The 24,620-nt window shown below is 39.3% G+C and overlaps 1 protein-coding gene across 5 annotated transcripts in view; it reads left to right on the top strand.

The window, feature by feature from the left end:
- LINGO2 (leucine rich repeat and Ig domain containing 2) overlaps window positions 1–14,105 on the top strand; it is a 688,323-nt gene extending 674,218 nt beyond the window's left edge. For all 5 annotated transcript variants that reach the window (XM_032860337.1, XM_032860336.1, XM_032860340.1 and 2 more), the window contains one exon: window positions 11,923–14,105. In XM_032860337.1, the coding sequence (XP_032716228.1) occupies window positions 11,958–13,778 (1,821 nt within the window). In that variant the 5' untranslated portion in view covers window positions 11,923–11,957 and the 3' untranslated portion in view covers window positions 13,779–14,105. The remainder of the gene's footprint in view (window positions 1–11,922) is intronic.
- The last annotated feature ends 10,515 nt before the right edge of the window (window positions 14,106–24,620 follow it).

The following is a 24,620-nucleotide window of genomic DNA, read 5'->3' as shown; positions in this document are numbered from 1 at the left end:
AATTTCCATTCTGATTCTCCATTTAAAATTATACGTAAATGGTAGGACAAGTGACACACAGACTCAACAAAAGTGATGACAGTGGTCACAGGAGTGACATTGGCAAACATGGTGCTGCTGCTCTCCCCTGTGAGCAGAGGCTGACTGCCTCCACTGCCCACGCTACCGTGCTGAGCAAAAGAGCACTGTCCTCCACGCTTCTTCCTTCAGGAGACTCCCGGGCAACGAAAAGCACGTTTATACATGGAAAGAGCTACAGCTGAGGCTCGGATGTAGTACCCTTTCCAGCATCCATGACTTTGAGTCCTTTCTTTCTTACTAACTTATTCAGTCTGGGGATACCGTGGTCAGAAACTGCTATTCCAAGAGGGCACACAGGTGCAACTCTGAGAGCACAGATTCCACTAGAGCAGACAGGACAAGCACATACAGAACACATGGTGGGAAAGCCCAAGGTCGAAACAAAGCATTACAATATTCATGACGAAAACAGAAACAGGAACCAAAAAGGAGACTTGCATTCCGCCCTTTTTTAAGAGGGTGACCATTTAAATAACTGATGAAGGCCATGGCAGGTCATGTCTATAGACAGGTTATCCACCAGTACAGAGGTTTACTGTGACTGAATTTCAAAAGGTTTTGCATTATGCTTTTATGTTCTTGTTTTTTCAAAATTAGTGTAATATAATGCACATTGAAAACATTTGTTGAACAAGAAAACAGAATTGATAGGTTGTGCTACAAAGAGTAGATATTCTGGCACTTAACATTTTGGTGTATTTCTTTACAATCTTTCAATGCATACAGGTATTTTTCCCTTCCTTATATTCATGGTAGAGATACAAATTCATATCTCACTTTTTTCAGCTTACATTTTCTATGTAAAAATCTTTCAAGTTAAATATCTCCTTACTGTAACAATAGTTGTAATGCCTGAATTAATACTCAATTTAAGAAGACGAATCACAGATAAGCAAATTATTTCTTCATGATGTGGTTTTATGCGACATTTCAATTTATTTTTAAAACATTTTTTATTCACATATATTGTATTATTAGCCCCAGGGGTACAGGTCTGTGAATTGCCAGGTTTACACACTTCACAGCACTCACCATAGCACATACCTTCCCCAGTGTCCATAACCCAACCACCCTCTTCCTACTCCCCTCTCCCCGGCAACCCTCAGTTTCAATTTATTTTTAAGTAATAAAATATATCTGTGATGTTTAAAGTTATAATTTGATTCCAATTTGTGAGAAGGATGTTTATATCAATTTGTTTACTGGACGGAACTTCCCTACTACACTACCAGCTGTCTGAAAACAAGAATTGCATTTACTCCTCCCTATGTCCCCAGCTCTGCCTTGTGCATAAAAGCTACCTAATATGTGTTTGTTGAGCTGAATTAAGTACACTTTTTTTTCTTTGATAGTTTCTCACTCTTTAGTGGAGGGATTGTAAGCAATTACTTGGCAGTCATTAGTTGCTAAAATAAGGGAAAGCCTACAAATACCTACTTGGAAGCTAAAATCTGTTATGAATATCTTGGGATATAAAAATTACATGTTCTTGCTTCGTCTGTTTACAGTATAGCTTTGTTTTGTTTTTAAATACTGCATTTTGTCTTCATTTTCTAATCTAGAAAGTAGCTAGAAAAATGATAAAAATTCCTGTCACCTAGAAACCTAATAAAGATTTAGTATGAATTAAGAATAGGTAAATGGGAATTTTAGATGCAATTCTGACACAGATGGGTACATCAATAAATGCCCAGCTGAACCTCAATGTGGCAAGACATGATTATGTTTGTTTCTTTGATAAGTTTAAAAAAAAAAGCAGCCGAATGCAAAATTGCATGATGATATTTTAGATATCATCTAACTGATATTTTAGATAGATGCTAGAAACTTCAATATATCCTTATATACTAGATTGATACTTAATATCAGTTTGTATTTGTTCAGCCCCCCATGTGGTTACGTATAACCACATGACTGAGTTCTGGCTAATGCAATGTGAGCAGAAAGTATGAGTGCTAGTGTCAGGTCAGGCTCTCTTACCCGGAGTCCTCTTCCTTTCTCCGTATGGAATGGAAAGGACTTCCACGATCTAGAAGAGTGGGGAGACATAATATATACAGGCACAAGTCCCTCAGTGTTTTAGTGGAGCAGAACTAATAAACTACTGGTTTAAGCCCCTGAGAATGCAGGATTTATCTGTTACAAAAGCCAGCAGAAATTTATATTTGCTCATTTCCAGAATGTTCCAGATGGGATTTAAGACAGCTATCTTGTCTGAACAGCTTTAAATAAGAAAGAAAATGTCTAGGTGCCTTCAGCACCAACTAATTAAAACCAGGTAATCTCCAGTCAGATTCCCCTTCATTCGTGAATACCCAGACTTCAAATGAGTCCACGTTTTCATAAAACAACAGATAGGATTCAAGAATCTGAACTACCTAACAGAATGCTACTCCATTCGATTTTATTTTCCCAAGGAAAATTTATTAATCTTATGAGAGAGAATTAGTGGTCCTCTGTGCTCAGGCGTTTCACTGAGATCGGCCTGAGTGGATCGTGAGGACTGAGCAATCATGGCAGAAAAGCAGGCAACCTTCTCTTCTTTTAACTTCCAAGGGAGGCACACATTTCATAGCTTTTTCTAACTCTACCTTCAGACAGATTTTTAAGTGACTTCTTAGCAGGAATGTCTGCCTGAGATCATGGTTACCTGAGTTTTCTCATTTGGGCTCCGAGATACTTACCAGCCCTTAAAATTCACCTTAATAGGCTGCTCCAGTACCTGCAGATGGGCTGCCGTGGAGGTGGCTGTTTCCATCAGGAAAGGTGGTTAGTGCTCCCAACAACCGAGAAATTTTGTATGTCTAAAGATATGATCTGCCATTTCTCCAAATAATAACACTAGTAATAGCCACTAATAAAACTCTGACTTTATATGCACTATGGCATTCTGTTCTCACAAGGACTCTGTAGGATAGTTCCTGTAATTCCCATTTTTTTAAAGGTAGAGTTAAGACTTAAACTTATTTTTATTTTGTACACCTGTCTTCTTAGCCAGCCCCTTATACTGCCTTGCAGATCTGAAGCATCACCTATCACATTTGTGAGGCCCTCAGCACCTCAAGCCAACTACCTTTTAATAATATTAATTTCAAAGAGAGATCTCAAAGCCAGACAAAAAGCGCTTTTCTCTTTAAAAGGTTTAAGTAGAATGTGCCTATTCTGTATGTCCAAGTATTTCTATGTAGGCCAAAGACTTAGAACTGTGGGAGAAGAGCAAATAATTTGCATTTCAAAGAGATGAAAATAATCACAAGATAGAGGGCTCTCCAATTTGAGAAAAGATTAAACAGAAACTATTAATTAATGACTTAGGACAAGCTCTGCTAATTGTTTACTAGTCACTTGAATACCAAATGAACTCATGTTTTGAAATAGATACAGTCCAGTGGAAAGCAGATTCAGAGCCATGAAAAGAGGCACCAAAGCATAGCCCACGGGGAAAGATGGGGAAATTTTAAAAGGAAGCATTACTTTTTAGTTGCTTAAATAGTTGTTGTCTGAGATGAGTTTTATTTAGTGGTACTATATGAGAAAGGGTGGAAGCAGAACGGGATCAGGGATAAGAGGTCTGCCCATGAAACTAAAAAATTCTGCATAGAAATAGGGGCTTCATTATGGACTAGGGCTATATGACCTTTCGCAAATGCCTCATGGAGCAAAAAAGATGCTTCTCCTGAAATGGAGACAAAAGTACTTCAAACAGGCTGTGTGGAACCCTTACTAGTCTTCCACTATAGTTAAGGGCATGATATGACTTCCAACTTCTTCCTGGAAAATCCAGAGAATAAATGGTAGGCTAGACAGCCTCTTTTGTGGCAGCGTAGAGGTGGCTGTTGGATTGGGATTATTCTGCACTGACAGGTCTCTTCTGGGCAAGCGAGTTTTCCCCATGCAAAATGAGGGCAACATGCATGAGTGCACCAGTACAGGGCTTGTCTTGGGTCCCTTCAAGAATGCCAGCTGGGAGGGTAATGGGGCCCCTGCAAAAACTAACCAAAGGTGATGATTCCTAGGGAAGGTGGCAAGACCACTCCACTAGCCCAGAAGAGAGATTCACTCCTCCAAATCAAGGGAACTACATCTGAGATGTCCTTTGATCATGTGAGTCCCCAAAAAGCCCCAGATTTTGCTCCATAGAAGAAACCAGTTTTAAAATCTGCCAGTCCCAGTGCATACTAACTTACCTATGAAAGCTCCAGTTAAATAAGAAGTTTCCTGATCTTACCTCTTGAATCAATTATAAAGGGACAATAGGGGAAAAAAATTAAGATGCTATCGAACTAGATCTAGATCCTGCCTGTTCAATTTACTAGTTAAATGACCATCTTATATTAATTTCACTGCATTAAATCATATTAATAGCTAATTTTCATACAGATAGATACTTGCAATCATCATTTGGTTGGAAGCCTATATAGATAATGTGAGATTTTAACAGTCTCTATCCAAGCAACTGGCGATCAGAATGTTATCTTCAGCTATTGACAGAACTGGCAATCTGCGTGTAATTAATGGAGAGGTATCTACAATGGCGGGTAACTGTTCACCTACCTGCATGAGACACTGAGTGATCAATCATTATATCTGTGCTTTTTGTTTAAAAAATTTACCTTGGGGCACCTGGGTGGCTCAGTTGGTTAAAGCCTCTGCTTTCGGCTCGGGTCGTGATCCTGGGGTCCTGGGATCAAGCCCTGCGTGGGGCTCTCTGCTCAGCGGGGAGCCTGCTTCCTCCTCTCTCTCTGCCTGCCTCTCTAATAAATCTCTGTCAAATAAATATATAAAATCTTTAAAAAAAATAGTTACCTTGTGGGGGCGCCTGGGTGGCTCAATGGATTAAGCCTCTGCCTTCGGCTCATGTCATGGTCTCAGGGTCCTGGGATAGAGCCCCAAGTTGGGCTCTCTGCTCAGCAGGGAGCCTGCTTCCCCTTTCTCTCTGCCTGCCTGTCTGCCTGCTTGTGATCTCTGTCAAATAAATAAAATCTTTAAAAAAAATTTTTTTTAAATAAAAAATAGTTAGCTTGTAACAGAAAACACCATGGGTCCTCTCCAAATCTGGCTTTCATGTTGGCCCTCAATATTCAAAGTTTTCATTTCCACCTTACCAAAACTGAGTTGGGAGAAAAGGTACAAATACAATGCTTTGGAAGGTATTGGAGATCATGTAGAAGGACAAATTTTATTCTGTAGAAAGTTCAAATCCAATTTTCCTGCCAGGTTAGAGACCTTGGGGTTCAATCTCAAGTTCACCTGGGGTCCTTCAAAGAACTTAGGTAACCCTGGTGAATTTTAAGACTTACACTGAAATTGATTTCTTAGTTCTCAGATGTTTTAAACAACTTTCACAACTCTTCAGGACCTGATTTTAGCACAGACCAGTATTTCTGAATTTACAGTTATCACCTTAGGTGTAGTTTCGGACTCCTTTATTCATTACATCTTTTCCTTTTCTTACCCACCTCCCTCATCACCCACCTCTCCCTACTGGGAAATAGCTTTCGTGGAAAAAAAAAAAAAAAAAAGAAAGAAAGAAAGAAAGATCCTACCATTAGCTAGTGTGAAGATTTAAAGAGATTTCTGTGCTCTCCATTTATTGTTTTGCTCCCTTGCTCAGTTGCCAGTTAGAGAACTAAATTAATCATAGAATTCCCAGGATAAACAATTTATCATTACCTTAATGTCTATCAATGTAGCTGTTTCTCTCCTTTATAAACGTTCTTTTTAAACAGCATAGGACAACAATCATCTCTTTACTGCTTGCTTTTTGTTTTTAGATAAAGTTTGCTTAAAGCTTTTCTATTTCTCCTTATCACTGTGTCATCTGTTTGAGGACCTCTTTTTCCAATATTTGCCTAATCTGTACTTAGGAAATCCAGATCTTCCCTTAGCATGCCTTCTCAACAAACCAAACCATTATACCTTTAAAAAAAAAATTGCTAATGACCACTAATATTTATGTGGTAGGCACTGCACATGGACTTTTTTAAAGATTTTTTTTATTTATTTGACAGAGATCACAAGCAGGCAGAGAGGCAGATAGAGAGAGAGGCGGAAGCAGGCTCCCTGCTGAGCAGAGAGCCCAATGCGGGGCCCGATCCCAGGACCCTGGGATCATGACCTGAGCCGAAAGCAGAGGCTTTAACCCACTGAGCCACCCAGGTGCCCCTGCACATGGACTCTCTTTAACCCTCACCTTCATTCTGCTTTAGTATCATAAATTACCAGAGAAGTTAAGAATCGTAGCCATCATCAGCCTACCTATGTTCCGCAGCTAACAAATGGCAAATTTTCACTATTTCTGTTCTTAAACTAGTAGACTAGTTTAAGTCTACTTCCTGATGTTTTTGTTTGTGTTTCTTACATTAATAGGACAAGCTTTTAAATAAATACACAGTGCACAAAAAGTGTAAGTATGAAAATATCCAACTTCACATACTACTTTTAGAAAGGTGTAATCATTGTACCCGAGAGGCCCTTTGATCAGAACTAATAGAAAGGCCCTAGTCAGCTCCCTACAGGTTTTAGTTCCTGCTTTATTCTTAATGAAACGAAGTTCATCTTATCAAACCTTGGTCACAGTCAGACATGACAAGAAAGCTTTGATTGTAAGGTTTCTGCTGACAGTGAAAGCTAAATGGAGTCAGCAGTTGGCCCTTCAAGACTAAAACTGGAAAATATTTGTGATGAGAATAAAGCACAACCTTCCTCCACAGTTTCCAAAGTGCATCAAAGAACTATGATGAGATAGGGCCCCAAAGTACCTACTTCTGCCTCATTGAAAGACCGTGGTAGAGCAGGAAAGGTATTCCAGATTTGAAGGGAGCTTGTCCGCTGCCTGCTTGCTAAGTATTTATCCATCCTTCTTTGTGATGTTCCTTAACTCTGAAACAAAAAAACAAAAATTTAAGGAAAAAACTCCAGATACTATCCATCTTAGTTGAGCTCCTTTCTGGTTAAATTGCAGCTATGTCTGAATTAGCTACTGTCATTCCATATGTTAGACATACTTAGCCAGATTCAGGGATCCGAGCAATAAAATAAACTTTCCCTAAAGCATTACTGAAATAAATCAGAAATAGGATGCCAGTTATCTCCATATCTAGCTGGTGATATGCAGATTGGCCAAACTCTGCCAGAGAAGATTAACTCTCCAGCAGAATTTATAAAACAAAACAAAAACAAAAAAACTCACTTTTTTACCACCAATTCAAAATAAACTGAAGACTACAGAGTGTATAATCAAACTTCTGCCTTGAACACAGAGTCCTATAAATGCAACAGAAAATACATTTTTCCCTGCTCTACTTTAAAAGTATTTGAAAAATGTTATTTTCAAGGAGTAAAAACATTAAGTTGCCCAGTGAACACACACATGCTGGCCCACTAACAGGCACATGTGAGGAAGCCAGGAATTCCTCATCCTCTACCTTCCCTTAAGCTTGCTCTCTCAGGGAATGACACCAAGTCTTATCCAGTTGACAAAAAGGCTAGAAATCATTTTGGCACCTTCCTCTCCTACATCCCTCACAGTTCATCCATAACTAAAGCATTTCTCTGTTCTACTTCAGAACACATTTTCAATCTGTCCATTTACCCAAGCCTATTCCTATGACCCTAATCGAGACCACTTCTATTCCGGCTTGAATTAATGCAACAGCTTCAGGAGTTTCAAGTTTTCCCTCTTGCAAATCTATTTTTCATGCTGCAGTCTGATTAATCTTCCCCAAATATAAATCTGATCATATCACTCCTTTGCATAAAACACTTTAATGTCTTGCTGTTGCCCTCAGGATAGAGTGAGAACAGCTTATCATGGTTTACAAGCCTCTTGCAAATCATTCCTCTAATTACCTCTTCGGCCTCTCTTCTGTTTCTCTCCTGTATTTGCTCCAACGAGTATGGATGACTTTAATTCTCCAATCACAGACTTCCATCACTTCCATGCCTTTGTACTCCCCACTTTCTTTGCCTAGAACTCACTCGCTCTCTCTCCATGGAGGATGATTGTGGGGGCTAGGGGACGAAAATGGAAATAAACTGTTGCCAGGCTGTTATGCATTTTACCTGAAGCAATTTGATGACACCTCTAAGTAGGCTGTGATAAATTAAAGATGTATACTATAATCCTTAGAACAACAAATAAAAATAACATACATAAACATGGGCAGAAAGGCTAAAGAACTGAAATACAATACTCAAAGATTAAAATAGAAAAAGTCAAGAAAGGAACAAAATTCAAATAGTGACAGATAGACAACAAATAGCAAAATGGCTCCCCGGAATGCAATCATTTTAGTTAACTATATTTGGTATAAGTGGACAAAGCAATCTCACGGAAGGCAGAGACTGCAGAGATCATGGGACTGATTGAAAAACAAGAACCAGACACCTGCTGGCTATAAAAGAAACTACAGAGACCCAAGTATGTTGAGAGTTAGGGATGGAAAAAGATACACCCAGAGAACACAAAGCTCAAGAAAGCTAGAGTGGCTACAGTAATCATTCAAAATGAGTTGAAGATAAGGAGTGTTACTAGAGACAAAGATGGACCCTTTCTAATGATAAAAGACCTGTAAACCAATCTCAGTAGGTTTCAAAGGACTGAAATGCTGCAGAGCAATTCTCTGACCACAACAGAATTAAGTTAAAAAAATACAATAAGACTCTAGAGAAGATCTAACTGCATACTTGGAATAAGCTAGCTCTATGCTAAGCCATCCATCAGTCAAAAAGAAGCATAAAGTAAAAAAAAAAAAAATTGTCTGAATAAGTTTTATATATATATATATATATATATATATATATATATATATACTTCTGAAATGCAATTAAGCAATTCATGGGTTTATAATTTTAATAGCTTATATTAGAAATGAAGGTCTGAAATCAATGTTCTCGGATTCCACCTTAGGAAGATAAGAAAACGAAACGAGCCAACCAAACCCCGATGAACCTGTACCAAACATCTGTACACATTAATCAAATTATTTCCTTACGGTAGATCTTCAGAAAAAAAAAATCTGACTCATCAGACCCACCCTCTTCTGGATGCAGTCGTTACGTTTACGGCACTGCCTGTAGTGATAGATTGACAGCTGTCTACTTGTCTCCCAGTGCCTCAACTTGTGTACATTAAATATATAATTTTTTGTATGTCAGTCATCCCTCAATAAGGTGGCTTTTAAAAATTCAAAGTTAGGGAAAAAATGGTTCAAAGGGAAGCACATACTGAACTTAGATGTATTTAAGTTTAATGTATCCAATAACTTCCTCACTATTGTCCCTGAGACTCCTGAAGGCTGTGCCTGTTCATATTTCCTCCATCAGTTCCTTCTAACTCTTGCTAATTCTAGGTAAAAATAGGGATTAAACTTAGGTTAAGATGATATGTTCCTGTTATTTAACCTGCATTTCTTCACTTACTGGTGAGGTTGGTCATCTTTTCATACACTGATTAGCTGTTCTTAGTGTTTGTTACATTCATTGCCTCATTTTCTATTGACATTTACCTCTTTTCCTTGTTGATTAATAAAAGACTGATCATGGTCTTTGGGTATTCAATGTGTATATTGTTTATTTGCTTGTTATGCTATTTTTTTTAATGCATGCAGCCAAATAGATCATTTTCTTTCATGGTTTCTGGCTTTATTCATAGAAAATGCTTTTCAACTCTATTATAAAATTACTGAATTTTCTTCTAATACAATATCTATTCATGCATTATCATCCTTAATTCATCTGGAATTTATTTTATTGGACCAAGTGAAGTTGTATATCTTTTCCCACTAAATATCTAGCCAATCATTTATATCTTTCTCACTGAATTAAAATGCTACCTTTCACCTATACTAATTTTTCAAATATACTTTATGTTAATTCTCTACTTTGTTTCATTGACTGTATTGTCATGTAGTGTACTATTTTATTTTGCATATCTTGTAGGGTCTGTTGCCGTTACTACTGTTTCATTAATTTCTGGTTACTGTCATATTTATCTTCTTTCAAAGAAAGAAATTTTTAATTTCTCAATATATACATAGACCAGAGACATATTTGGATTTGAAAAAAAATGTCTTTATAATATTGAATCTATTATGTCTCTTTTTTATAAGTTTTGTTCTCTTAGTAGGGCTGTTTGTCATATTCTGTGTATTTTTCATTAAATTTATTCTAAAGAATTTAATTTTTTTCTGAGATCCTGTGACTAATCATTTGTGAAGATATTTCTTAAATGTTTTGTACCATGTTAATTTATTCTCCTATTCTAATCATTTTTTCAGGTACTTTAAACAATAGTTTGATCTACAAATAATGCTTAGTTTTACCATGTCCTTTCTAATAATACCAACTCCTATGTTCCTAAATAATGGATTTTGGAGCACTGTCTGAATCTTTGCCTTGTTCATTCAGGGGCTCTTCTCTAGTGATTCACCATTAGGTTTGATCCTGGTTATGTTTTTATGGATATATTTATTTAGATGTAGACATAGCTTTACATGGACATACAGACATATATGTAAACACTGGGAATGGAGAATTGTACTTTCAATGGCTCTTTTAGGAGTGAATACCAAAGTTGATCAAATACCTTTTTATCTGAAAATACTGTTTTACACTAATGAGACTTGTGTAAAATATGGTATTTGTGGATCAAGTGTCCCCCTCAGGATCTCATGTAGAGAAGCCAAGCTCAAGAATAACCCGTCTTACTATTCAGTTGAACAGTAAGTTCAGGGTCTGCCTATCTACTGTTAAAGCATACTCCTCTCCAGTATCATCTGATACCTATTTATGTTCAGTTTAAGATGTTCACTGGGTTTGAATGTGAATATGAAAGGATAGTTCATTTATTATTTAAAAATTTTTTTCTTAAAATTATGACTCTTAAAGCATTTTCATCATCATAAGCCATTATGGTGCTTTCATTCTGTCTCTTTCCTATAATAAACACAAAGCATACAAGGATTTTGAGGATTTTTATGCTTACCTCAAAAAAGAAAATTTATGAAGGCATAAATTTAATGAGAAAATTTATGAAAGCATAAATGAAGACTTAACCGAATTCTGAAGGATGTATACCTTCTAACTGGCAGTTTTTAGTAGAAAGCTTATACATGAAGGAAATGAAGCCTCAGCCTCTCGTATTCAATGTAACTTTGTTTGTACTTTGAACCTAAGAGCCTGATATCAAATGAAGCTTCTCTTAGCTTCATTTTGAGTAGAGGATGATATCCCAGCATTAGAGATGTAGACACTGATTCAAACTGAATGTTTCCTCTTAGCCACTGACCTCTTTTGCTTGAGTGTGACTTCAAAATAGAACCTTTTGTGAAAGGTGTGTTGTCGTGCCTCACGCTCTGTGCCAGGCAGTGTAGTAGTCTCTTTATAATTGTTAAATATTGACATCATCCTAATTCTGGGATGCTATTACTGCCATCCTCCTTTTACAGCCAAGAAAAACAACATAAAGGGAGGCACAACAACTTACCCCATGTGGCTAATAAGGGCAGCTCTCGGGTTTAATCGCAGATCGGTGTGATTCCCAATCCATGGTCATTTCTGTGGCACTTGCTGTCTTACTGATGTCCCTTTTTTTTTTTTAATATTTTATTTATTTATTTGACAGAGAGAGACAAAGCATGAGAGAGAACACAAGCAGGGGGAGTAGGAGAGGGAGAAGCAGGCTTCCCGCCGAGCAGGGAGTAGGATGCGGGGCTTGATCCCACGATCCTGGGACCATGACATGAGCCGAAGGCAGACAGACACTTAATGACTGAGCCACCCAGGCACCCCTACCTATCCATATCCTAACTCAACTTCTCTTCCTGCCTTCTCCTGCAGGCCCGTGACCAAGGTGTAGACTAAGAGGTGGAGTCATGCTTCACACGGCCATATCATGTTGGCAGCCATTCCTGGGTCTGGCTGTGGTGTTACTCTTCATGGGATCCACCATTGGCTGCCCTGCTCGCTGTGAGTGCTCTGCCCAGAACAAATCCGTAAGCTGCCACAGAAGGCGGCTGATCGCCATCCCCGAGGGCATACCCATTGAGACCAAAATCTTGGACCTCAGCAAGAACAGGCTGAAGAGTGTCAACCCTGAAGAGTTCGTATCCTATCCTCTGCTGGAGGAGATAGATTTGAGTGACAACATCATCGCCAATGTGGAGCCCGGAGCTTTTAACAATCTCTTTAACCTTCGTTCCCTCCGCCTCAAAGGCAACCGCCTGAAACTGGTCCCCTTAGGGGTCTTCACGGGGCTATCCAACCTCACCAAGCTGGATATTAGTGAGAATAAGATTGTCATTTTACTGGACTACATGTTCCAGGACCTGCACAACCTGAAGTCTCTAGAGGTGGGGGACAACGATTTGGTTTATATATCACACAGGGCTTTCAGCGGACTGCTTAGCTTGGAGCAGCTCACCCTGGAGAAATGCAACCTCACGGCAGTACCAACAGAAGCCCTTTCCCACCTCCGCAGCCTCATTAGCCTGAATCTGAAGCATCTCAATATCAACACTATGCCCGTGTATGCCTTTAAACGACTGTTCCACCTGAAACATCTGGAGATAGACTATTGGCCATTACTGGATATGATGCCTGCCAATAGCCTCTATGGTCTCAACCTCACGTCCCTCTCCATCACCAACACCAACCTGTCCACAGTCCCCTTCCTCGCCTTTAAACACCTGGTGTATCTGACCCACCTCAACCTCTCCTACAATCCCATCAGCGCCATCGAAGCCGGCATGTTCTCGGACCTGATCCGCCTTCAGGAGCTTCACATAGTGGGCGCCCAGCTCCGCACCATTGAGCCTCACTCCTTCCAAGGGCTCCGCTTCCTCCGTGTGCTCAATGTGTCTCAGAATCTGCTGGAGACTTTGGAAGAGAACGTCTTCTCCTCCCCTAGGGCGTTGGAGGTCCTGAGCATCAACAACAACCCCCTGGCCTGCGACTGCCGTCTCCTGTGGATCCTGCAGCGACACCCCACGCTGCAGTTCGGGGGCCAGCAGCCCATGTGTGCCGGCCCCGACACCATCCGCGAGAGATCCTTCAAGGATTTCCACAGCACTGCCCTTTCTTTTTACTTTACCTGCAAAAAACCCAAAATCCGTGAAAAGAAGCTGCAGCATCTGCTAGTGGACGAAGGGCAGACGGTCCAGCTCGAATGCAGCGCGGACGGAGACCCTCAGCCTGTCATTTCCTGGGTGACGCCGCGGAGGCGTTTTATCACTGCCAAGTCCAACGGAAGAGCCACCGTGTTGGGCGACGGCACCTTGGAAATCCGCTTTGCCCAGGATCAAGACAGCGGGATGTACGTTTGCATCGCCAGCAACGCGGCGGGGAACGACACCTATACGGCCTCTTTAACGGTGAAAGGCTTCACCTCAGATCGCTTCCTTTATGCCAACAGGACCCCTATGTACATGACAGACTCCAACGACACCATGTCCAACGGCACCAATGCCAACACTTTTTCCCTGGACCTCAAAACAATACTGGTGTCTACGGCCATGGGCTGTTTCACATTCCTGGGAGTGGTTTTATTTTGTTTTCTCCTCCTTTTTGTGTGGAGCCGAGGGAAAGGCAAGCATAAAAACAGCATTGACCTCGAGTATGTGCCCCGAAAAAACAATGGTGCTGTTGTGGAAGGGGAGGTGGCTGGACCCAGAAGGTTCAACATGAAAATGATCTGAGGGTCTAGCACTCACGCTGTTGTTTCTGGGCCGGTGTTGGTCACCAGTGAGACAGCTGGCACAATCAATGACTAGGTTAGAAGGTGGCCTCGTGCAGCTGCCCTGTAGCAAAGCAGGGTCCATGGGAGCAGGAGGACTTCTCATGGAGACTCTCCACCTAGAGGGAGGCAGGCAGACACGTGTTGGAGCCCTTCACAGTGGGATACTAATTGTTTGCATTGCAAATATCGGCATTCTGGGGATCTCAGTAATGAACCTGAACCTTTGGCTCATGCTCATGGACAGTTACTCAACATTTTCTACCACGGCAAAAACAAAAGAAAAAAACAAGGAACAACCTACAATGTAGGATTTACATATTAAAAAGACACATTTGTCAAAAACATACTCTACGGAAAAATTTGTATCTATGATTCTCATTTGTTAAAGCCTTGCATCATACCATATTGTTGGTTCAGCACCACAATGAAATCAATATATTCTTTACTCTTTTTTTTTTTTGAAACATATATGCTGTATATGTTTTAAAGCAATATGAATGAGAGGTTGTGCTTTTAGTTACTCACCACTATAGATCCAAGTGTGATTTCACCTTCCTTTCCATAGAGATGACCCCGAGACTAGATCCCTGGAGTTATGGGCGGAGAGATGTGGGACCATGCGTTTGTCTGATATAGGATGCCAAGAAATAGGGCCCAAGGCAAAACTGCTCAACTCTGTTAACTTCTGTTACTATAAATAAAGGCATGTGCCTAGTTTTGATACAGAATGGAATATTTTTTATACTTGTGATATCACCCTGGACCAGTTTACTGTAACAAAGCCCTCGGGTTCTCCAGAAGGTTGTGTGCCACTTAGTTGTACCTGTAAAAGGCAAAATAGGTGTTTGTGAGGAAGATCATCCATTTAAACACAACTTGGTTTTCCTTTCATCAGTTGCTGCTAATGGGTTAATAGGAAGAGCACGTAGTTGTTATCTATACTCATAGAGTAATACTGACCTTGTAGCAGAGATCAAGGATTCGGATGTTCAAAAGCTCTGTGGATAAGAAGGAGTTCTCCGATGCCAGCACAAACCAGGGTGACCCAGACAAGCAGCTGAGGATCTGTTACAGTGATAGCTGTCTGAAGCCTGGACTGCTGCAGTCACAGGAAGTAACCAGCTACCACGCTGATGTTTTCCATTCAGATATGTACTGTACATACGGTATTACCTTGAATGGGTAACTTCAGGGCTTTTCCCTACTTCCTTTTAGCTTGAGAATTTTCTTGTGTACACAAGAGGAATCCGTCTCATTTTTAAAGAGGTGAGGAGAAACAAGGTTAATTAAAAAGCACTGGTTTTTCCCTCTACCCCCCATAGAGTAGAGGGAAAAACCAGGCTCGAGAGTCCTACAAATGGGTTAAATTGTGCAGGTACTTTGACCCCTCTGACCCAAGGATCTCTGTCCAGTTCAGTTTGTATTAATGACTGTTACTCAAAGTTAAAACATGATAGTGTTTGTTTGTTTGTTTGTTAATGGCATCCTGCCCCTACCACCAGTGATCTGGTTCAAATGAGACATAATTCTATTTGGCTAAATGTTCAGTGAATGGCTTTCAAGGCATATATTCATATCTGAGAAAGCACTGAATGCAGAGTGGATTCCTGAAATGTGATCTATTTAATCAGCAAAGGACAGATAGGAAATGTCCATTCTTTGTACATTTGAGAGGGACCTGAAAGTGAGCCCCCTTTTGGACAGTGAGTGGGAAGTTTCTTAGGTTTGTTTCTTGACATACCACCTGGGGGGTTGGCTTTCAAAAAGCTGGCTTTTTTTCTTTTTTTATCATTTGAAATTTTGAGGAGCTTCGATAAAATTAAATTGACCCCAATAAAAAAGTGGCAGGTCCAGAAATCGTTTTGCCGATTGGATAGTAGCACAGTTAAACCCCTTTCTCCCTTAATAAAGGGTGGAAATGAGACAGAAAGATTGAAGCATTGCCTCTTTAAGTCATTTTTCATTTGACTTTCCTAATGACTATCATAGATCTTTTAGACATTCATTTTCCACTTTTGGAAATTACTTCATATTACATATCCAATATTACAAATCAAGACTTTTCTATAACTCCTATTTCCCATGTGTAGGTGGAATGGGGTCTTTCAAACTGAAAAGAGAAAGTGGAGGGCTAGTCTTCCACGACTTAATAGAAAATACTTCATCTTCATTTTGCACCGTTGTATTTGCAACTCATTGTCCAACAAGAGAAAACATCGAGCAATAAAAGGGCTTTGTGACTGTAGCTGTTCTTTTCTGTTAAATTAAAAGTTGACCAAAAGCAGCTTAGTAAATGAAACGGAGTTCAAATGAACCCATCCACAAAAAGATTAAGTGAAAAGATTTTGTGATTATTCCATTAGAAGAAGTGAGACTTCACTCTTTTAGGGACTTCCACACTCTGATCTGTGGAACAACAGGTATTTATCAGCAAGCACTCTTCCAAAAGAGAGATGGGATAGACTACTAAATTGGGAAAATGCTGCATTCTTTAACCACCTCTTGACGTTTAAATATACATGAGCCTAATGAATTCTCTGCAAGTCCTATAAAAAAGAATTGTTTAATATTGCTCACCTTAGGGTTTCTCTATAATTTATTTGAGCACAAAGCTTTTCCTTTTCTGATGTAACTATTAACATTTTGAAAAACTGGAGTTCCGACAAACTCAGTTTGGTCGACAGTGAACTAAAGTTGTGCTCTTCTAAAGTATTCCTAAACCAGTGTTACCACTAAGAGCAAAACTACTATTTGAATTGGGCTCCAACAGATAATAAAAAAATATACCACCTGCAAACGTGATCTGGTCATAAGAATCTATTGGCCAGATATTTCTTGGAGAATTCGCTACTTTCTGCCAGAAACATCACAGTAATGCATTTATTGTTAATTCAATAGCTACTTAATTTTCTCCGTTCTCACTAGCAGTGCAGATCTGGGGTTTCTTTGTATATCTGTAAAGCTCTGAACATGGGTTCCGTTAACTAGCTCTAGGGCTTAGTATGGAGTTACACATAAGAAATTTTCCCTTATGGCTTTAAATTACCTCTTGATTAGAGCAAAGTAGACCAAGGTAGAGAATAACAGCTCTGAGAGCACACGGGCCAAATTCTCTCCTAAGTAGCCCTCTCTGAGTCAGCCTCTTCCTAGAGGATTTGTCTTAAAGTGCCACAAGAAGAAATACAGTTGTTTGGCTCAGCACTTAGTTCTAGGTTGACCAGTTCAGTTGTGTGTGTGTGTGTGTGTGTGTGTGTGTGTGTATCATTTTCAAATAAATTTTATTTTCTCCAGGTATTAAATCTCTAGAAGAACAAATTCTCTAACTAGAACCCTAATAGTCTGAAAGAATTGATCCATGTCTGAAATGCATATTACCAGAATAAAGTAACTCACCAATCTGGCTTATTGTGTTTGTGGTGAGGGATTTCTACTTGTCCAAATTCTCTTAGTACTCACTTATTTAAACCTCATTTCATTTGCACTGCATTTATAGTTACGAGCTTTTCAAATATTCTCATAATCTGAAAATGTAAACCAAGAATTGCCAAGATTTACACATCCTGGTTCCTGAGGACTTGGGTCAGATTTCTAGGTTTGCTCAAGCTTCTCAGAAATTTTGCTTCTCACCACCAACTCCCCAGTAGTATGAAGGCATTCAGGATTTGCTCTACAGAGTCAAGGGTGGATTCTTTTTTCATTGTTCTGTCAAATATTTTGCTCTCCTCAGTTCTCAGAGAAGCCCAGGAGTTACGTAATCTTCTATGACTTTTTTAGAAAAAGGATTATTTAAATCTCACCTGCATTGACACCTGACTTTTGTCACTTTCCATGACTCAAGTAGGAACAAATATATTTATATTTTAGAACGTACAAAAGAGAGGATGTGACCTTGGAGAAGAAAAATTGAGTACAGTCCCATGTAAATTAACTTACCCTTCCAGGTTCTCCCTTCATCTCTGGGTCAAGACATTTGTTTTAACTTCAGGGACTGTGCTCAGAAGCTGTTCAGCAACATGTAATATATCTTGAGGCTTTCTAGGAAAGAAAAAAAATACATCATTTTCAGCATAGAAGGCTAAGACTTGACAAAAAGACATTATCGAGGGTTTAAAGAAAGGTTAGAGAGAGATACTTGGATCCATTTTAATTCTATTTCCTCTGTTGCTAAAATTTACAGTTACGGTCTTCTGAGAAAGAATGCTAAATTATGTTCCTCTTTAAATTTAGTTTCTGTTTTATCCCTATTTCCCATGTCCCGGTCACCTTTATGTAACTCACACGATCTATTCCAAATGGATTTTGTGGCATGTGAACCTAGTATCAAAAATCTTTGGGGCCAAAGCCATTCATTCTACTTGGTCCTTAGGTAAAGATACATCATTCTTTATTACTAGGACTGGGATCTAGCAACAGTCCCCATTGGACGTGTACATCCTGTACCTGGTTATTTGCATGGATTTCCCACCAACGGCTTGGGGAGCTGTAGAATCCTTGATACTTTCTGACTGAGGAGTTTGAGTTACTTTGCCCTTGTGTGCAGGAAGCCTGGAGGACTGAAATATTATCTGACTTGTTGATTTCAGAATTACATGCATTGGTTAGGCACCAGACGGTGCTTCCTGATATTTTGGCAAACACTTGATGAATCTCTCCCTTACTGTCCCCCAACTCCTTCAAAAGCCATTCCTAAGAGAACACTCTCATTCTTACTGTAGTTAAAGTGTGGCGACTTCACAACTGAAGTCTACAAGATCAAAATGCTAGCTGATTTGTTACATTATTTACCTAAGTCATATAATAAAAACTGGGCCTAAGGGCAATAAAAGTCTAGGTTTGCAAGGTTTAGCCAAGTCAACTATGGTTTAAATCAACAATGACAGGTTTTCAAATCTGAAATTGGTTCATCTGTTTTGGGAGCAGTAAATGTGGCTGTATTTCTCAAAAAAAAAAAAAATGAAAACTGCTTACCTTGTGTTAGCTTGGCCTATGATAAAATGTTTGCAGCAAATATATATAATTAAGACGCTTGTCAAAGGTTTATTTTTCTAAAACAGGCCTGGAACTGACGTTCCTCTTTCAAAATATGGGAATCTGATCAAGATACCCTTGAATGTGCCTCAGACTTACCATCTCAGTTGGCCAAGGTCTTTAATGCCACTTTTCCCTCTCCCGCCCCCATCTCCCCGGAGAAGATCCTGGGTGGGAAGGAGGAAGAGAGCTGGGACTACGAAGTCCCCTGAGACAGCCCACAGAGCGGAAAGCTTTGGTATCCCCCACGTTCCCGCCTCCTTTCCTGAGACCACAATTGAAATGATCTCTCATTCTCCAGCTCTGCCCTTCTCTGCAGTGTCATCTCCCTGCCGCTGTCACACCTCATCAATGAATGCTCTCTTTGGGGATAAGTCTGCTTTCATTGGTACTCAGAAGTTTTAGGGTAATTGTTAAACTGGAAATTGCTTTAAAAAAAAAAAAAAAAAGCTCCAGCCTATCTCACATAACACTTTAAAAGTTAAGACTTACCATTCACAAAATCACAAGCTGACAGCACTGTGCAGGTGGAGTGATTCTGATTTTTTTCCCCTCTCTTCTAGAAGCAGGTGGGTTGATATAATGCCAGCCCTAAATAGAAGCTTTATTTATAGCCTCAGCAGAATGAGAAAAGAGCTGGCATAATCAAGAGGATACTGCATATTTTAAGGAAGGCTTTACCTTTAATATGCAAAACAGCCATTAAGAAGACAACAGAAATGCACATTTACATTCTGTTAAATCGGTTAACTGTATTAGTTCCAGTAAAGTTCAAAAGATAACCTTCTGTGCTGAAAATGGGTCAAAGATTTTATGTCTACTCTACGGGACCAAGAAAAAAAAAATCCCAGAAATTTGGTTGCCATGTTAACTTTCTTCATTTTGGTACACACCTCCTATTCTAAATTGCTTTAATATCTTTAATCTCCACTACAGTATAATCAGTACAATCTACAATAGCACATAATCAACAAGTAATGATTAAGCAGGAGATTAACTCAAACTTGCCAAAAAACTTCTCACGTTATTTATAATGATATGTATTTAGCAAGGCACTGACTCATATACAAACATATGTGATAGCCAGAGATGGGAACTGAGCCACAAACTTTGTTTAGAGGCTATTTGGAAGAAAACATACTCTTTTCCTCCGTAGTTATAAAATCAGGTGTATTACACACATGGGTTGCTTGATATGCAAGTCAATTGTCTTACTTTTTTTCCATACAGTTTGGAATCCCCCAAATCATAATTTAAAAACTATTGTTTATATATACATATATAAATATGTGGGAGAGGGTGGTTTGATTTTTTAAGTGTTTAAAATGTAACTGTTTTAAAGACTGATATGCTTGAGAAAGAGGGAACCCCCCCCCCAAAAAAAAACCAGAATGTGTGTCTGTGCTTTTCTTTGATTTTTTTTTTATCAAAATCTTATTCTGGGAACATCCTATGATCGGAAGCTGAAACAACCTACAGAACTTGTTTTTGTTTTTGTTTTAAATGCCTGATAGTTTGTTTTTGTTCTCAAAAAATTAGTGCTAATGACAAAAGTATTTCAGTTTAGGTTTGTGTCTGATTGACTATTATTAATTCATTTTGTGCGCATGTTTAACATGTAAAACCAGGTTAACTTATTTTATTAGTATGTAAAATAAGTTAAGAAAACATGTTTTCTTTACGGATGTAAAGGGCTTAAGCATCTGACATCTCAGTTAAATCCACTGGGATATTATTAAGTAATGAAATGTAATAAAACGTGACTGGAGTCATACATCAGAAAGTATTTCCTTATTGAGAGAGGCAGTTTCTATGAGCCTTACCGGAAACATGAGGTTGCTTATATATCTTTAGCACTGTTACTAGATCAAATAATCTAATAATCTTTAGTCAAGGCAGATGCTAATCCAGTAGAATCTGATTCTAATGCCAGGGTAGGTCGAGACCACTCAGAGCAGAAATCAGAGGACAAGCTATTGGGTTCTTTTTACGCAAAATTACCGAGGGGCCATGGTTGGATCTGCCGGCTATCCAAATCTATGTAATATTAACCCACTATAAAGATAACCTATTTCAGTGAAGATAAATCCTGTACACTTGAAAAATTATCCCAAATTCATTTGACTTGCTTACATGAGCAAGTAATGGGCATGACTTCAGGCACAAAGGGTCCAACCAGCCATACACGTAACATCTAGTTTTTCAGTTACTTTTCACTCAGCCAACTATCAGTGATTCAAGACATCCTCTAAGAGAGGAAGGCACAACAAATTTTTTAAAAGATCACTCATCTTCAGGCAAATTGCTAACAAGGAGAAGAGAAGACTATCTAGTGCTAAAAAGTGAAAGAATTAAAAATATAGAAACTTCACTTGTGCCATCTTTCTGCTGAACATGAAGGTGCTCTCTCTTCGCTTTTGGTCCTGACGGGAATGGGCTTCAGGCAGCCGTGCTCAGGGAGCTGTCATCCCATGATACCATCTTCCTCCCTGATGGCTTATTAGATGCCTTCCAAGGAAGAAGGAGTAAGTGGAGGAGGAGGCACCAAGCTGACAGGAGGTCTTGATAAAGGACAAGAAAGCCCAGGATTCACATCTACTCAGCAGCAAACACTTGAATTCTCAGACTGCTGGCTTCTTTAATTGCAAAATGAAGAGCTTGCTGCCAGAGAGGGATTTCCTTCTCCCTGAAGATTCTCTAGTAATGCCAGAGCTGCTTGGTAAGAGTCCCATCTCTGATAGTGTGACTTTCATTTTATACTATTAAACTCACATGACTAAAGTAGGTGATCCCTGAAGGGAATTTCAAATGTGTTGAGTATACCCCTCTGCCAACATCACAAGTTGGGTAGGCCACTAAACACACTGATCAGGAAGAAGGTTCTAGTACTTCAGCACTTGTTCTTTAACAATGGGAAGAAGGTAAAATCAGTAAGTCAGATTTTTTAATGAAAGCTAAACATACTTTTAACTCGGCCTGCCTTTGGGCTCTACTTACAAAAGACACACTGGCCACGTGCTGCTCTGTACGTTTGGAAGCCCATCGTAATTTTTTTTGCTTCTGAATTTCTCCCCCCCCCCAGCCCCCACCCACCACCTTCCTCAGTTTTGAGCATACTGCACTAGCGGGCTTGCTGTTAAATTTCTCTGTGTCATTTAATACAGTAGAAATAAATATTTTGAGTTCCTACCTACTCCTTTTAAGGCGGATAAGTTTACTATAGAACCTGATATTCTTTTCTTAATTACTTCATTTTCAGAACTAAAACCTAGGACATGAAGATTAATGTGGCATGAAGCCAAGCTAAGGAGGAAACCTCAGTGGAATTTCTAGAGAAATTCACCTAGAAACTGCCAGTGACTGTGGAAATCCTAAAAACACTGGTTTCTAGGGTTGGTCACCATGGTGCTTTTCATCAACTCTTATAAACTTTATAAACAATAAAATGCAAAAATTATAACCTTCTATCAAAAAATGCGGACTGAGAAGGAAATCTATTGGTATAGCTACATAGGCATTGTCTCATTCAATAATATTCTGAACCAGGTAAGTCAGAATGTTGGGACATGTCAGTAAATCTAAGTAGTACAGGCATTTTTACTGCCAGATACACACACCTATAACTAAGAACCATCTAGAGAAATAATAAAAGGCAGACGGAAAACATGTATCGTACCTGAGGATTCTCACTGCTCTACTTGGCCTCTTATTAGGAAAACTAAGAAGAGAACTCAGTCACTAAGGAGTCAGGGTCTGAGAGATGAAAATCCAAGCAGAGTCTCCATTAAAAACCAAAATACTCCTCTACAGGTTACCTCTTTGCTTGGTAGACCCAAATCTTATATGTGATTGCAAAAGTGACATCTATATTGAATATAGTGACTAATTTGGTTCATTGTCACATTCAGAAGTACGTATATTTACCAGACTTCCCTCCCCCACTTCTGGTGCAGAGGTGGCACTTATATGAGCCTTTTCTAACCGCATCATGACCTGTCATATTCAAGCTCAAGCACGCTAGTACCAGAGCACAGAGGCAATTTCCCTACATTCAGTGTATTCCATTAGCCCCGGGCTCTTAGCCGGATATACGAAAGACGAATAGACTATAGCTGTTGTATACATTCTAGGCTCTCATGAAAGTTAAACACTTCCTTGAACACACACACAGACATCCATACCATGGCATCCAGAGTTTCTGAAGCCTCAATGTAAAACAAACATCCTCCTGGAAGTGAGTTCACTGGAGCCCAGGACAAATGTGCAATGCAAAGTGACCACCCAGCCAGCTCCACCATCTTGATTTGTAAAAGCTCTTCTATCTTAGCAACACCTGCAGGATCGGTTGCCTCTGCTTCTGTAGTCTCAAGATCCTTCCATGGTACTGCTGGTTTCAATACATGGAAGCGCTTTCCAATCCTGAGTCTTCTGGAGTTTAAAAAAAAAAAAAAAATTTGAGTTCACAGAAACAGAAAGTAACTGGTTAGTCAAGAGAAGAGTAGTTCATTGTTTTAGTTCAATATATTTTAAGAACAGCATTTGTTAAGAACTGGATAGCAGAAGCTTTTCAAGTGAACGGCAATGAGAAAATAGGTATATACAAGATAATTTTACTTCAGAGGAAAATAGATCATGTTTATGTATGTATCACTGCCTCTAATACTGGTCTTTGTAGTTCAGCTTCCAAATCAATAAGTACACAAATTCCTTATTAAAAATTACTTTAAATGTATGTTTATATCCTTTTAAATGCTGCCAATATTAGCTCAAATACATGCCCACAGGAAATTCAGGAATCTACTTAACTCTTTCCTTTTTATCCTTGATTAGAAATTGCAAATCAGATTTCTCCAGCTTCTGTTTTAAAATATGTAGAAATTTTAATTTTCCATTTATCCAAGCACAATCTCCATTCATTCATTCATCCATCCAAGTCATCCATTTAATCATGCAACATCTACTGAGTATTCATTATCATAGTAACTCAACAGCACATTGATGAATAAAGTCATTATCAAATTGTGGTCCAAACTTTATTCCTGCATTTCTCCACTTTAACTGCTTTGATGTCCAAGGTGATCACAACCTACTTCTCATTCTTTCATCCAAATCATGTGGCTTAGAGATGGGCCTTAGTGTCCAACTAGCCAGATACTAATCTGGCTTTAAGGACCTACCTGCTTTAATGATCCACTCTCAGGGAGTCAGAATAGTTAAGTACTGAAAAAACAAGGATCTGGGGTAAGAGTCCCCAGGGCTCTGTCCCTGGATTCACGTTTCTTTACGAACAGGCTACTTAACGTCTCTGCATCCCCATCTCTCAAAAGGACCATAACACTACCTACCTCACAAGGGTGCTGTGAGGCTTACCATGAAAGCATGAGGGGATGGTATGTAGAATTGGGGGCCTATTACAAAGGTGCTACAGGATTTAGAGTTGGCTGGATAAAGTTATTGAGTACGAACCCCTCTGCCCCTGGGAGTCCCAGGTCTGCCAAGTCGTATCAACTCCCTTTACAAGCAGAATCTAAAGGCCATCGATTGGCTTGGTTTAACTTTAATACAACCTTTACAAGATTTATCACAAACCCCACTCTCTTTGAGAGTTGTTGGCTTGGGAAAATTATTAAACTAATGTTAACAAAGGATAATAAAATGATTCACTTCCAGGTGCTGGGGGTAGGGGAACAGTTTATTTCAATATGATTCAAGAGTTTGAATGGATATCTTCAAGGGGATGTATTTTATTGGAGAAATTTATTGCCTAGGGCTT

Source organism: Lontra canadensis, unplaced genomic scaffold (genome assembly GCF_010015895.1).
Source record: "Lontra canadensis isolate GAN:19392208 unplaced genomic scaffold, GSC_riverotter_1.0 scaffold19, whole genome shotgun sequence".
In the NCBI taxonomy this organism is placed as follows: Eukaryota; Metazoa; Chordata; class Mammalia; order Carnivora; family Mustelidae; genus Lontra; species Lontra canadensis.
Note: the sequence above shows the minus strand (reverse complement) of the source record. Positions and strands in the feature narration are given on the sequence as shown.